Source organism: Stegodyphus dumicola, chromosome 9, assembly GCF_044657685.1.
Source record: "Stegodyphus dumicola isolate Sdum_Otavi_A_Nest chromosome 9, ASM4465768v1".
NCBI classification, from domain to species: domain Eukaryota; kingdom Metazoa; phylum Arthropoda; class Arachnida; order Araneae; family Eresidae; genus Stegodyphus; species Stegodyphus dumicola.
The window spans coordinates 180,862,984-180,877,841 of NC_140776.1; the positions used below are offsets into that span (position 1 = coordinate 180,862,984).

At 39.7% G+C, this 14,858-nt stretch overlaps 1 protein-coding gene across 2 annotated transcripts in view; it reads right to left on the bottom strand.

Moving 5' to 3' along the window:
• LOC118188939 (sodium-coupled neutral amino acid transporter 7-like) overlaps window positions 1-14,858 on the bottom strand; it is an 80,490-nt gene that overhangs the window by 15,207 nt on the left and 50,425 nt on the right. For both annotated transcript variants that reach the window (XM_085824419.1, XM_085824420.1), the window contains exons 4-8: window positions 11,717-11,838; window positions 5,161-5,359; window positions 3,848-3,983; window positions 2,251-2,343; window positions 2,079-2,136 (exon numbers count right to left, since the gene is read on the bottom strand). In XM_085824419.1, coding sequence (XP_085680545.1) covers window positions 2,079-2,136; window positions 2,251-2,343; window positions 3,848-3,983; window positions 5,161-5,359; window positions 11,717-11,838 — 608 coding nt within the window. The remainder of the gene's footprint in view (window positions 1-2,078; window positions 2,137-2,250; window positions 2,344-3,847; window positions 3,984-5,160; window positions 5,360-11,716; window positions 11,839-14,858) is intronic.

A 14,858-nucleotide genomic window follows, 5' to 3' on the forward strand; every position in this document is an offset into this window, starting at 1 on the left:
AGTTTTTTTATTATAGAACGGTGAAAAACTTATGTCAAATCATCAGTATAAGACAAAACTGGGCTCAACGTGTTAAAGGAGAAAAACTGCAGTGACTGCAGATGATGTCATACTACACTGGTTATCATAAATTAAGGAAAAATCACAAAAATGATGATTACTGAAAATGTTACATGTAGAATTTAATGAAACATACCCACAACATACAACACATAGTAAGGTATCAACACATAGTAAGTAACCCTTTAATAACAAAAAGAAATTACCAGAAAAATATGGTAGTATAGAAATTAGCATACGTATAAAATGAACAAATCGAAGGTGTCAGTTTGCTATAGGAAAAGTATCTGCAATATGGAATATGGTCGCCTCTAGAAGCAATACAGCACATACAGCGATGTGTGATGTTTTTAATTATGCGGTCTATCAGTTCCATAGGAAGCGAGAGCCATTGCTATTGCAAAGAAGTAGCAAGCGCGACAAGAGTCTGAGCAGGCGGACTGAGAGCAGCTAGACATCTCCCTAAAGCATCCCAAACGTGCTCGATAGGATTCAAGTCCGGAGATCGAGCTGACCACTCCATGCGTATAATTGTTTCCTGTTGAAGATAATCATCTACGATGCGAGCCCTGTGTGGTTTTGCGTTGTCGTCCTGTAACAGGAAAGTATCCCCTATAAGCCCCGGTATATGGGCACATATAAACATCAAGGATGTCTTCTCTGCAAACTTGAGCATTCTCGGTTCTCCTTGGAAAGACATGGAGGTCTGTGCGTCCACCCAAAGAGATAGCACCCCAAACACAGACGCTGCCTCTTCCGTATGCATCTCTTTCACGGATGTTTGACGGATGATAACGGGTTCCAGATTCTCTCCATATCAAATAACGCTTACTATAGCTTTCTAGACATGTTGTTGTGTCCACTGTAAACGGTCCCTCCTATGGCGTGACGTGAAAAGCACGCATATGGCTAGTCGCTCGCATACAGACCACCTTACCTTCGCACAGTTGACGCCTTCTATGCTCAGTTGACGTTGACACCAAACTTCCGATGGTTGCAGCAAGGGAGGATCTAAGAAGAATCGGAGTAGCGGTTCTATTCCTGCGTGCACATAATATCAAATATCGTTCATCGACGCTCGTTGTAGCAGTGGGCCGTCCATGGCTGAACCTCCTAGATACCGAATCTGTGGTTAGAAATTGCCTCCAAAGTCTGTGAACCACAGAAGGACTCACATGTAGCCATCTGGCCACTTCTGTTTGACTTTGTCCTGCCTCTAGCCTCCCAATGACTCTCCATCGTAGTTCTGCAAGCAAATGATGCCTGGAGGTCATTGTAACGAATTGGCTATCTCAGATTTCTGATGTCACTATCACAGTGAAATAGGTGGACTTGCTCTCAAACATGACTTTTATGCTCCTCGCAGATGACGTATTCCGAGCGCAGTGCCACTAATTTGCATATTGCAGTTTTACTCAGCTACTCTTACTTGGCAACATACTCAAATTTTACACGGTTTGGCTTATTTTTGAGGGAGTTATCGCTACTTTTGTGCTACTTTTTCCTTAATTTATGATAACCAGTGTATTTGGAATTAAGTTGCTTTTATATACACCAGTGCGTAATTTCGCTGAGCCTAATGCGGAATATATAAAAACTGTTAAGTCATCCATTGCAAATAAATTATTAAATCTTATTGAAATATAAGAGCAACATAAAGATTGTTCTTTTAGATTTGCAAATATATTCTTTCTCAGTTTAAAATGCTCAATTATTTAACAGAATGAATTTATTCTTCAAATTAAACAGCTTGAAAATACAACTAAAAGTAATTCCCGGTATTAACCCCGATTGATCGATAATTAATCTGCAGAAACTTGTACGTGGTTTTAAGCTAATTTAATACAACTCTCTTGAATTTAATATAATAATAACTCTATAGCTAATTTAATATTATAAAGTTGTATGTTTTATAATATATAACGATGCAGAAAAATATACAGTACATCATAATTTCAGATAACTATGTTAAAAGCAATACAAAAAGTAAAGCAAAAAGTAAAGCAAAAAGCTCTCACCTGATAAGCAAAGCACAACACAGGAACAGAAACGAGGAGTTGGGAAATAGTATCTGGTCTTGAAAGAAAAAGAAGAAAATTAGTCTTAAGACTAAGTAAAGCAACACGCTAAAGATTTCCCACATTCACAGAGATAAAGTTATTAAAAATACAACAAAAAGTTTTTACTTACTCAGTTTTGATCTGAACATTCTTTATATCTAGTTTGAAGTATCCATAAACTGTGAGAAAGACTGGATACAACATTGCAAATATACCTAATGAGCTGGAAGAAAAATTCAATAAATAAATTTATTTTTTTAATTTTTTTTGGTGTCCCAAAAATATAATCTAATATTCCAAAAATTTTAATCTAGTTAAATCTCTACATATAATAAAAGAAAGAGTCTGTGTGTGTGCCTTTCGTCTCGTAATGCCAGACAAAACATTGAGTGGAGCACATTTACGGCACGGGAAACCTCTCGCATGCTAATATTCGGATGATCTACCACTATTTGTAGAATGTCCTATACAACTTGTGGTGTCCGCACACTCCTGCCACGCCTTGTAGCATGCATGCCGGTGACAAAGGAGTTTTACACAGGCACCGATGCAATCGCTCGAACATTTTTCGGTGGACGTCGAAACGAGAAGACACAGAGGCGTTGTAAAAGCAAGGAACTCTTGTGCAATTCAAAGTGTCCTAACAGTTTAAGTTGTTACAATAAATTAGATTGAATAATGTTAATCACATAATCAAGTAAGCTTGTTATTGGTGTTATTTTCATTTCTTATTTAGATTATACTGTTCGTATTAAATTCAACAATTTATTTACATGTGCTGCTATTTAAGCCTTCTCCTATTTGACATATATCATAACATGTTTTAATAATAAACTGCGATTTAAAAACGTAAAAGCGAGAACCGGTGTAAGCGATAAATAAGGATATTTAGCAAACATTTCGGCCATAGACTCAGCGACTATGTGAATGTTGATATTCACCGAACAGTGTCGGTTTCGGTACTTTCATGGCAACATATTCATCTCGCACATGAAAGAAACCGTAAAAGACAAGCATGCAGCCAGCCCGTTCGGGACAAGATTTGAATTATGATCGAACTACCCGTGTTTAGCTATTGACCGTTCAGCTACTGGTGGACTACCTTGTAGTTAATTATCGCATTCTTCCTGCGCGGTCTTGAGACGCATGTGGTCAGCCCGTACAGTTAGCAACTGGAAGATGGGCGCTTTGTATTCCGGCGATGTCTCAAACGATTTTTTTAAGTTTCTTGGTTCTAAATGTTTAATGTTCTCTACAGTATCGTCCAAATTAAAATATAGCACATAACTTGTCACCAACTGGATTTGAGCAACTAGTCTTGTATATGTCTTCCAGTTGCTCTCTGAAGAGGTTGATTGCAAGGAATTATAGCATTCCTCTGTATTTTATGGATGGCATAAGTTGTTAGCAGATCTAGATTAGCAAATCGCTCTAATTCAGGCAACATCTCTTATTTGTTTTGTTCCCTTGTTCAAAATATTTGAATCTCTACAGTGGAAACAAAGGAAGAGAAAATATGTTTTACCGAAACTGTATTTCCAGTATAAAGATTCTGTTCATAAGAATGAATTACTTGATTTTTCAACCATAATCTACCATTTTATCAAAAACTGGCCTATTCTAAGAATTATTATAATAATATTTGGAAACTAAGCGAAAATGATTTTCAGCGACGCCATGCATTAAATTATTTCGGCTGCACGTAAGAGTATTTTCTGTTTACTTACCCAGCATATCTCAGAAAGTCTACTCTTCTGAAGTAACATATAGGCAGAATGAACAGAACTGCAGCCACGGGAATGGTGAAATGACGCTCCAGGTACCAGTGATGACAAAATGTGGACCCAAAAGCCGCTAGAAACACTAAGATGAAAAAAAAAAAATTTTTACACAAAATGAGCCAAAAAAATTACTACTAAATTTTACAAACAAAAAAGACAGCAGTAAATCAAATTTTTTAAATGATTCTCAAAAGATATTCAAATCGAATAGATTCTCGGGTTAAAATTTGGTTAGTTGTACATTTTTTAACTCTTTTAAGAGTGCGACACCGTTCTGCTGTCTGGGGGTGCATGAAAGATAATATTTTTGGTGAAGAGTGAAATGGAGCCTGTTCACCCGAATGAGTAAGACAAACCAATGGAATCCATGAAATGGAATGAAACGTAGAATGGTGTATTGGTGTATGTAATTATGGCAAAGCACACTAGGGCTATCTGCCTAAGGGGAGGGATGCCTTCGTGGAGGACTTTCTAAGGGAAACTGGCTCGTATACACGTAAACATGCCCTTACATGCCTGATGCGAAACAGGTTTCGTATAGCAATAGGTTTGTAATGATATATAGAATCAACAATTTTAATCGGTTAAATATTTTACTTCGGCCCTATAGAGGCCGCGCGATATGATAGCTGAATACTGTTCCGACCTGGGTTAGATTCCAGGGGAACGGGCTGGTTGCCCTTTTTTTTTTTTTTTTTTTTTTTTTTTTTTTATGTAGTTTTACCCACGTACATAAAATATTTCACGCTACCTGAACAAGTATCCGTTTAAATGTTTGATTTTCCTATGCAGAACGTGAAGATAAATTGATTTTTCTCAGAATGCAGACATCCATCCCTTTACAAGCTTTGCCATAATCCAAATATTTCTCTATTAAATGGCTTGTTTGAATCAAAGCTTAAAATTAATTTTTGACCCATTTCTTCAGAGACGTTTATCTACGTAATCAAATTATCCAGTGCATTAAAATGCTAAAGTTGCTGAAGTGTTGACTTCTGAGCTATTTATAAAATATAATTTATTTAGTAATAAAGGCTCTTGAACACATTATTTTTCGTTTACTTTCAGAATGTTTACCTAAATTTAGTTTGGATAAACACTTCCTCATTCATTTTAAAGGAAATAACATTCACTACCTATTAAAAATAAAAACAAACTACAAATGCAAAAGAAACTGAGCACCAAAACGAAGGAGAAGTGCTATCCAAATGAACTCAACGAAACTGATACGCAAATTCCTCACAGCAATTGGTACTTACGTCGATCTAATTGGTCTCCGATAATGATGAATATGGCTACACAGACTCCGTAACATGTGCACGTGATCGACAGAGCAGCCAGCTTCTGGGCTTTGCGACCACACATAGACATCAGTACGTCATGGTAAGTGACGTCAAGATTGACATCAGAGCAATACGCCAGAATGAGCATGGTCAATATGATTAAGACTAGCATTACCTGAAAGAAAAAAAGCGCAATCATGATTTCGGAGCTTTGGAAATATTACATAACTGCAAATATGCGTAATAAGTTAACACATAATTTGGACATTATTTAGCTGTTATGAATTCGATAAAGAAATTGACAGATTACCTAAAATTGTTTCGTTAAGATTAAGTTTTGAGCTTCCTTAATTCTACCACCAAGGAAAGCTGTCGAGCTTCCCCAGACACTAAAATTTCAAGAGGGATCAAGCATGTGAATAAAAAAAAGTCAAGGTGTGACATTTTCGAAATAGCCAGTAATTTACCCTCCAGAGATGTGTATAATGTGATACGCGAACGCGCAATATACAGGGCGTTTCGAAATTCGTGGGCAAGCATTTAAGGGACGTTAGAAAACATCCAAACAAGCAATTTCCACCATACAATGCATGGGCGAAGAGCAATCGGTGAACTGCTAAACGGCCCTGTAATGGAAAGCACAAAGAGCGAGTTTTTGTATATATCGTCATTTCTAGCGTAGATTTCAGAAGGCATGTCGACGTACTGTAATCAGGTAAAGGCGACATGCCTTTTATGTATGGTTTTGCGAATGGGAATGCTTTGCAAGCCAAAAGACTGTACAGGCAGCGTTTTCAGAGAAGACACGTGCCAAACCGAAAAATGTTCGAGCGATTGCGTCGGTGGCTGTGTAAAACTCCTTTGTCACCGGCATGCATGATACAAGGCGTGAGAGGAGCGTGCTGACGCCACAAGTTGTAAAGGACATTCTGTAAATAGTGGTAGATCATCCGGATATTAGCACGCGAGAATATCCGAATGATCTACCACTATTTACAGAAATAGTGCCGTAAATGTGCTCCACTTAATTTTTTGCCTAGTTTTCGGGACGAAGGATTACACCCCTATCATGTACAGAAAAGTGCAAGCCTCGATACCCGCAGATTATGCGCCACGTGTCGAGTTTGAAAGTTGGTTTTTGCAACAGCTTGCAGCGGAGTATGATTTCGACCCATATGTGTTATTCACGGATGAATGCACCTTTATTCGTGAAGGCATTTCTAATACGCATCTTTATAGCCCCTAAAATTTATGCCCAACACGAAACACCCTGTATAACAAGTAAATATAATAATGCACCTGTGAGATTTAAGGCATTATACACTGAAGTGACAAAAGTCATGGGATACCTCCTAATATTTTGTCGGTCCTCCTTTTGTCCGGCGAAGTGCAGCAACTCGACGTGGCATGGACTCAACAAGTCGTTGGAAGTCCCCTGCAGGAATATTGAGCCATGCTGCCTCTATAGACGTCCATAACTGTGAAAGTGTTGACGGTGCAGGGTTTGGGGCACGAACTGACCTCTCGATGATGTCCCATAAATGTTCGATGGGATTCATGTCTGGCGATCTAGGTGGCCAGATCATTCGCTGGAATTGTCCAGAATGTTTTGCTAACCAGTCGCGAACAATTGTGGCCCGGTGACATGGCGCATTGTCATCCATAAAAATCCCATCATTGTTTGAGTACGTGAAGTCCATGAATAGCTGTAAGTGATCTCCAAGTAGCTGAAGGTATCCATTTCCAGTCAATGATCGGTTCAGTTGCACCAGAGGACCAAGTCTATGTCATGTAAAAACAGCTCAGACCATTATGGAACCACCACCAGCTTGAACAGTGCCTTGTTGACAACTTGGGTCCATGGCTTCGTGGGGTCTACGCCACACTCGAACCCTACTATCAGCTCTTACCACCTGAAATCGTGACGCATCTGACCAAGCCACGGTTTTCCATTCGTTTAGGGACCAACCGATATGCTCACAAGCCCACGAGAGTGGCTGCAGGCGATGTCGTGCTGTCAGTAAAGGCACTCGAGTCGGTCTTCTGCTGACATAGCCCAAGGAAGACAAATTTCGCCGCACTGTGCTATCAGACACGTCCCTCGTACGTCCCACATTGATTTCTGCGGTTATTTGACGCAGTGTTGCTTGTCTGTGGACATTGACAACTCTACGCAGACGTCGCTGGTCTCGGTCGTTAAGTGCAGGTGGTCGGCCACTGCGCTGTCCATGGTGGGATGTTACGCCTGAAATTAGATATTCTCGGCACGCTCTTGACACTGTGGATCTCGGAATGTTGAATTCGCTAACGATATCCGAAATGGAATGACCCATGCGTCTAGCTCCAACTACCATTCCGCGTTCAAAGTCTGTTAATTCTTGTCGTGCGGTCATAATCACGTCAAAGCCTGTTCACATGAATAACTTGAACACAAATGAAAGCCCTGCCAAAGCACTTCACATTTATACATTTTCTACGCGATACTGCTGCCATCTGTATATTTGCATATTGCTATCCCATGACTTTTGTCAGTACAGTGTAGATCCATGCTAAAAAGTTCTATAGTTCATACACATACGTGACTCCATCACATTGTAAATTGATGGGAGAAGACAGAGCTGCGAACAAAGTTGATAATCAGCCCTCAGGTAAGAGCGTTATATACGCCACATACAAAAAAAGTTTACTTCCGGGAACGAAAGAGGCATTTGACAGGTGAAGACAATATGTGCTCGACTTAAAATTGGAATAGTTGCTTGTTAGACCACCTTCTTTAAATTCCAACAATAAATTGCGAGTTCCATATCACGTGTCTTCTGAAATTCGGTGCACATTTGCTGATGCATTCGGGCCACTTTTTTTATTCCGCTTCTCTCAGCAGCCCGGTTAATTCGCCGCATTTTGTTCGGGATCTCTATATTTTGGGAAACTGCTCTTAAGAACTTTCTTGTTCCAATAGGATATACGATTTCCATATAAAGCTCTTTTTAATGTATGATAAGGCCATATTGTTTGTGGAATAGTTTTGCATCTCCTTCGTTACTAATATTGGCAATAGAATATGATTATTATAAGACATTTAGTTTATGGCACAACACACTTATTACTATACAATATTACATTTTAACATTTAAACATGTCCATATTCTGTATAATACTACTCAAACAATAATAACCACCATACAATATGCCTGCCAGTTCCCCAAAATACGCCTTATTACACAATAGCCTTGTAACTCTGGATAAAGTACTGTTAGTCTGTGCTTACAAATATTGCACTTTACTATACAATACTTTATACAGTCTACTTTGGAGTTTTCGGAGAATTGAGAAGTGCCATACTTCCTACCTGTTATTTTTTCCCACAAGGTTGATCATTCTTAAAACTTTCGAATGATTATCATCAGAAGTCCGAAAGCCACTTGTAAGACTAACTGCAGCTTAGCCAGAGAAATTCGAAAATCACATTGCTCATGGTCGCTTCTGCTTCAAGAATACCTCGCTATATTAAATAAATTCTATCTCGCTGGGAATTTCCAATTGTAGAGTTGTAAGAGTTCATCATTATAAGGAGTATTATAGAAGCTGTTCAAAATGAACAATGTTTCTGCAAAGTTCACAAATCTAGTTTAAGTTATTATTCTAGTGACATGAGTTAGAAGTAAATGATTTCAATTTGTCAACAAACGTTACAGATACATTTCTTAAGATGCTGCAGCCGAGTATAAAGGAAGATTTCAAAGCAACCGTATACGTAATGATCCAATGGTGTTAAGTCTTAATTTCAAGGGGGTCATTCAACACTCACTCGAAGACTCACTCGATTATAGTCACGATTAAATTATGTTTACCCTGTATAGAAGTCGAATATCCATTCTATTATTTGAACATGGCAAACCCCGAGGGCTACCTGACAAAGAGGAACGATACCTTCGAAAAGGACTTGCTGAGGGAAACTGTCTAGTAGTCACGTTACACATGAGGGAAAAAACACGAAAATCAAACATTCAAGCCAGCCCGTTTACCTAAGATCGAACCCAAACCAGGTTGAACTAACCGTATTCAACAGTCTTAACTATTTGGCCACCGGTATGGCCTGCACAGAAGTCATAGATGGTTACAGATTCGAACTTTAATAATTTTGAACGCTTTTGAAGCGATATTGCAACATCTAAGCAATAGTCCATTTCACGCTATACATTCTGAAGCAGCAGTGAATCAGTATCTAAAGTCACCAGGGCAAGCGCATTTTGAGTTCTGGAATTGTTTTCGGCAAAAAAAGCAACATATAGTGGGTACAAAAAGTATTTGCACACATGCATTTTTGTTCCCATTTATAAGAAAATGCATTAAGAAATACAAAAATTGGCATTTAAAAAATAGAATAAGCTTATTCATTTAAATTAATTACAAAAATACAATAATATTAATAAAAAACATTTTTTGCAACAATATTAAAATAGCTTATGTCAAAAAAGTATTTCCACACTCAACTTAACTTTAGCAAATTTGCATTTTTATGCTATTATTTGAAAGTCATCCCGCAGTAAATAACAAACGTAAGACGACAATAAAAGGAGGTGTCGAAACGTTATCAGTTGATTGTCCATTTCAAATTGTAATGGCACATAAGAAATCTGAATTGCCGATTTCGTTGCGAGAAAAAATTGTTTCTCTACGTGAAAATAGCCTAAGTTATCGAGAAATAGGTAAAAAAGTAAATGTTTGCTTCTCTACTGTTCGGTATATTATAAAACGTCATAAAGAAAGAGGATCTACATCAAATAACTTGCGCTCTGGACGCCCAAAGAAACTTTCATTGCGAATAAAGCGAAAAATCACAAGAGAAGCATCGAAAAATCCATTTGTTAGTGCAATTACTTTAGCCAATGATGTCGCTTCAACATCTGGAGTTCAAATCTGTGCCCAAAGTGTTCGAAATGTCCTGCACGATGCACACATTTAGGGGAGATCTCCAAGAAAAAACCTCTCATAACTGAACGAAGTAGACTGAAGAGACTTGAATTCGCTAAGGAATATATCAAAATGCCAATTGATTTCTGGAAAAATGTCATATTCTCCGACGAGAGTAAGTTCAATATCTTTAAATCAGACGGCAGGAAATTAGTTTGGAGAAAACCTTGTACTGCTTTTCATACCAAAAATGTGTTACCTACAGTTAAACATGGAAGAAGTTCTGTTATGATTTGGGGGTGCATGGCTAGCAAAGGAGTTGGTAATTTGTGTTTCATTGATGGGAATATGACAGGTCGAACCTATATTGATGTGTTGCGAGATAACTTGCCACAAAGTGCAATAAAATTGGGTATCGGTAATTCATACTATTTTCAGCAAGACAACGATCCCAAGCACACTGCCGGTATAACACGTATGTGGTTGCTTTATAATGTACCCAGAAAACTTGCCACTCCACCACAATCACCAGACTTAAAATCCTTTGGAAAATTTGTGGAATTCTTTGGATTTAAAAATAAGAAAAAGGAAGATTTCAAGCAAATCTGCCCTTAAACAAGCCCTTATTAAAAAATGGTCGAATACTGACCCTACTGTTACAGAAAATTTAATTAAATCAATGCCAACAAGATTACAAGCAGTAATAGATGCTAAATATTAGTTATTTGAAATTTGCTTATATTCCTTTTGTATTCATGCAGGTGTGCAAATACTTTTTTGATACGAGATATTTTATTTTTGTTACAAAAAAGCATTGTTATTTATATTATTGTAATTTTTCTGTTTGTTTTGGATGATTAAACTTATTCTGATTTGGCAATACAATTTTTTTTATTTCTCAATGCTTCTTTTTATGAATTGCAAACAAAAATGTAGGTGTGCAAATACTTTTTTTACCCACAATACACTTTATGATTTCTTTCTGTGGGGCTGCGCGCTTACGTAGGTGACCTCCAGACATGCTTCAGAATGGATAGCGTGAAATGTACTACCACATAAATGTTGTACGTGTTACCAAGAGGAGTTACATTTATAAAGTATGGAAACAAAATTTTGAACTTCCTTGTGTATTCTGTGCAATCTTATGGATAAATTCTTTTCAATTAAATATTTATAGCCGTTCGCAATCGTTGTATTAATTTTTAAGTACCCTGTATACTACTAAAACATTACGGCGTACTTAGTTAAACATTAGTTATCTTACCTCCTCTCCTAGAAGGAAGCGATGGTCATGCAAAAACGCTTGGGACGTTGGACATTCTCAGTATGAACCCATCTATGGACTCTGGATTCCCCAGCACATGCTGCTATCGCAAAATTAAGACTTCTGGCTGACCACAATTTTATGCGTATTCACCTTCATCTATTTGGAGATATCCCTGACAGCGTTATACACTCTTCTACACAGCTTTGGGGGCAACTAATCACTTCGACGAACGTTCTACAACTAATGTATTTCAGTTGTGTCGACCAAAAATATGGGAAAGCAAAAGTATAATGACGTGGTGTTGAATAGACAGGCAATTCTACAATAAAATATAAAGGATAATGTTCTTACCAGTTGTGTGATAGTAGCTGAAACAATTCCACCAGCCTGGTCATATGCTGCTGGAAAATTGAGGATTCCGATACCAAGAGCTGCATTGATGAGCAAGAAAGCTGCAGTTACCCAACTGACGCCTGGAAATAAAAGAAGTCATAACAAGCTTAATATACATTTTAAATATTGCAGTCAACGAGTGAAATTCTTTAAGTTTTCTGTTATCATACTTTAAAAAATTATGCAGTATAATCAATGGGTATCACAAGTGATTCAAAATTCTTTGAACATTATTGTACTCTGCGTTCGAGACAATTTAACTCGTTGAGCTCGGCACCGGCAGTGAATTTTCTGTGTGGCCGGCGTCGGTCCCTGGGGACCGGCACTGGAAGTTTCGTTTCTGGCGTTGGTCCGCAGGACCGACGGTATTAACATTCGCGACCATGAGCTTTGTCACGCACAGACAGGGCTTGTATGTCGGTAGCTGACAAAGATCACCAACATATAAGCTCTACTTAATACATGATAGTGATACGCAAGTGATTCAAAATTCTTTGAACATTATTGTACTCTGCGTTCGAGACAATTTAACACGTTGAGCACAGCGCCAATCCCTGCGAAGCGGCAGTGAACTTTCCGTGTGGCCGGCGTCGGTCCCTCTGGAATTTTCGTCTGGCCAACATCAGTCCCTCGGGACCACTAGAATTTTCGTTTCTGGTGTTGGTCCGCGGGACCGACAGTATTAATATTCGCGACCACGAGCTTTGTCACGCACAAGCACAGCTTGTATGTCGGTAGCCGACAAAGCTCATCAACAGATAAGCTCTACCTAGTGCATGAAGTTGCGGATCACCCTGCAGCATAGCACCGCTTGATCGCTCGTTGCCGGCTGAACGGAAAGGACAGCAAATCCGGCGCTGCGCTCAACGTGTTAAATTGCAATTTTTACATTACATTTGGTTATTCTCTTGTTCTGAATTTGACATTAATGTTATGTTTTATGCTTTACGACGCTTTAAGTTACCAAGCAATAAGATTCGTCCCATTACCCACACCTTCACTCGCTTACTCAGAGAAGAAGAAAAGTACATTTACAACTTCAGCAGCCCGGACGGCATGGAGCACTACACGAATCATCTGATAGAAAGCTTACACGAAGCATGCAAAAATCACCTTCCTATCCGTGTGGCCAAGAAAATACAGGGTGTCAGCTGGTGGACCAAAGAGCTGAGGCAGCAAAGGCAAAAATGCAGAGCCCTTCGACGACGTCTCCGCGCCACTATTAACGAAGAAGAAAAGACACACCTACTCATGATATACCGTAAAGAGCGTGCAGCATACAAAAAGAACATCATCACGGCTAAAGTCACCAGCTGGTGCACCTTCTGTACCAACAACAACAATCCTTACGGGATCCTACACAAAATCTCGTCGAATAAGATTTTTAACCCGGCCCAGATCCACGCACAACCCACCATGGATTCTACCACCAACATCGTGCAGAGCACAGCTTCCACCATTCTGGACACCGTCTTCTCAAACGATGACCCAGAAGAGGACACGATAGAACAACGAAAAGTTCGCAATAACACCACCATTCCTGCGACACCTCCCGATGTACCCTTTAGCGATAAAGAAATCAAACAGCTGTTCCGTCACCTTCCTCGGAAAAAAGCGCCAGGACCTGACGGCTTAGATTATTCAATCATCCATACAGCTTATAAAGCACGCCCCTCCTTCTTTAAGACCTACTTCAATCAACTTCTTCACCAACAAATCTTTCCAGCAGCCTTCAAAAGAGGACATGTCGTTCTCTTTCTTAAAAAGAATAAGAACCCACAAGACCCAAGTTCTTACCGGCCCATCTGCCTCCTCTCTGCTTTAGGCAAGATTTATGAAAAACTCCTCGTTAACAGGCTCAAGCACCACCTGCACAGAATTAACCATCTCAGCCCCCGGCAGTATGGATACCGCACAGGATTTTCCACGACACATGCCCTTTACAATATTCAGGATACAATACTACGCAATAAAAACAGCGACATGCACACAGCCTTCATTTCTATAGACCTAAAGAGTGCATTCGACACCCTCTGGTGGCCAGCAATTAAGCAGGCCCTCAGAGGAGCACACTGCCCCTCCAACCTATTCAACATCTTCAACAGCTACCTCCACGACCGCCATATTCAGCTTGTAAATAACGACGGTACGACATCCAAGGTACAAGAAAAAGGTTGTCCGCAGGGGTCCTGTGCGGGGCCGACACTCTGGAACCTCACCTTCAATTCAGTCCTTGAAACCAACTGGCCACAGCATACAAACATCACTGCTTATGCAGACGACGTAGCCCTGCTCGTAAGAGGACGCACCAGGAAAGAACTGGAACGCAACAGCACAGAGACCTGCACCTTATTTACCACCGCATGCAACAAATTAAAGCTCACGATCTCCATAGAAAAATCGTCAGCAATAATAATTCCCAGACGAGGTACCAATCCAACCCGTCGTCCATCCATAAAACTCCTAGGCCGAAACATCAAAATTGCGCGGAATCTCAAGTATTTAGGGGTAGTATGGGACCAAGGTCTCACTTGGATTCCGCATATCATGGAAACCAGAAACAAGACGTCAATTATCGCCCGCATAGCAAGACAATTTCAAGGTCGCAACTGGGGCCAAAACCCCCCACATCCAAAAAGTGCTATACCTCACAGTTGTAGAAAAAATAGCTTTATACGCTGCAGTGATCTGGGCGCAGCCAATGGGTAACTTACAACTTACAACGCTACAACGCCCCTTCGCCCTGCAATTAAGCAAAGCCTACCGCACAACCGCCACCAGTGCAGCAACAGTTCCAGCCGGCATATTACCACTCCATATAAAAGCAGAGATGGAGGTAACTTTTACTAAATTGATCCACCTACGCAAAGATGCAACTTTCGCAAATACCAGCTACAGTCCAGTCCAGTTCGAACGTCCCTCCACTTCTACCCATACTCATCCAGCTCTCAGAGGAAGTGGAACCCACATCAAAATTGACAAGCAACAGACTCACACCTCGACACACGCACCACGGAATGGGAACCAGATCTACACAGACGGTTCAAAGCAGGAGAATGGTGTAGGCAGTGCTTTTGTGCACTATGAGAATGGCAAAATT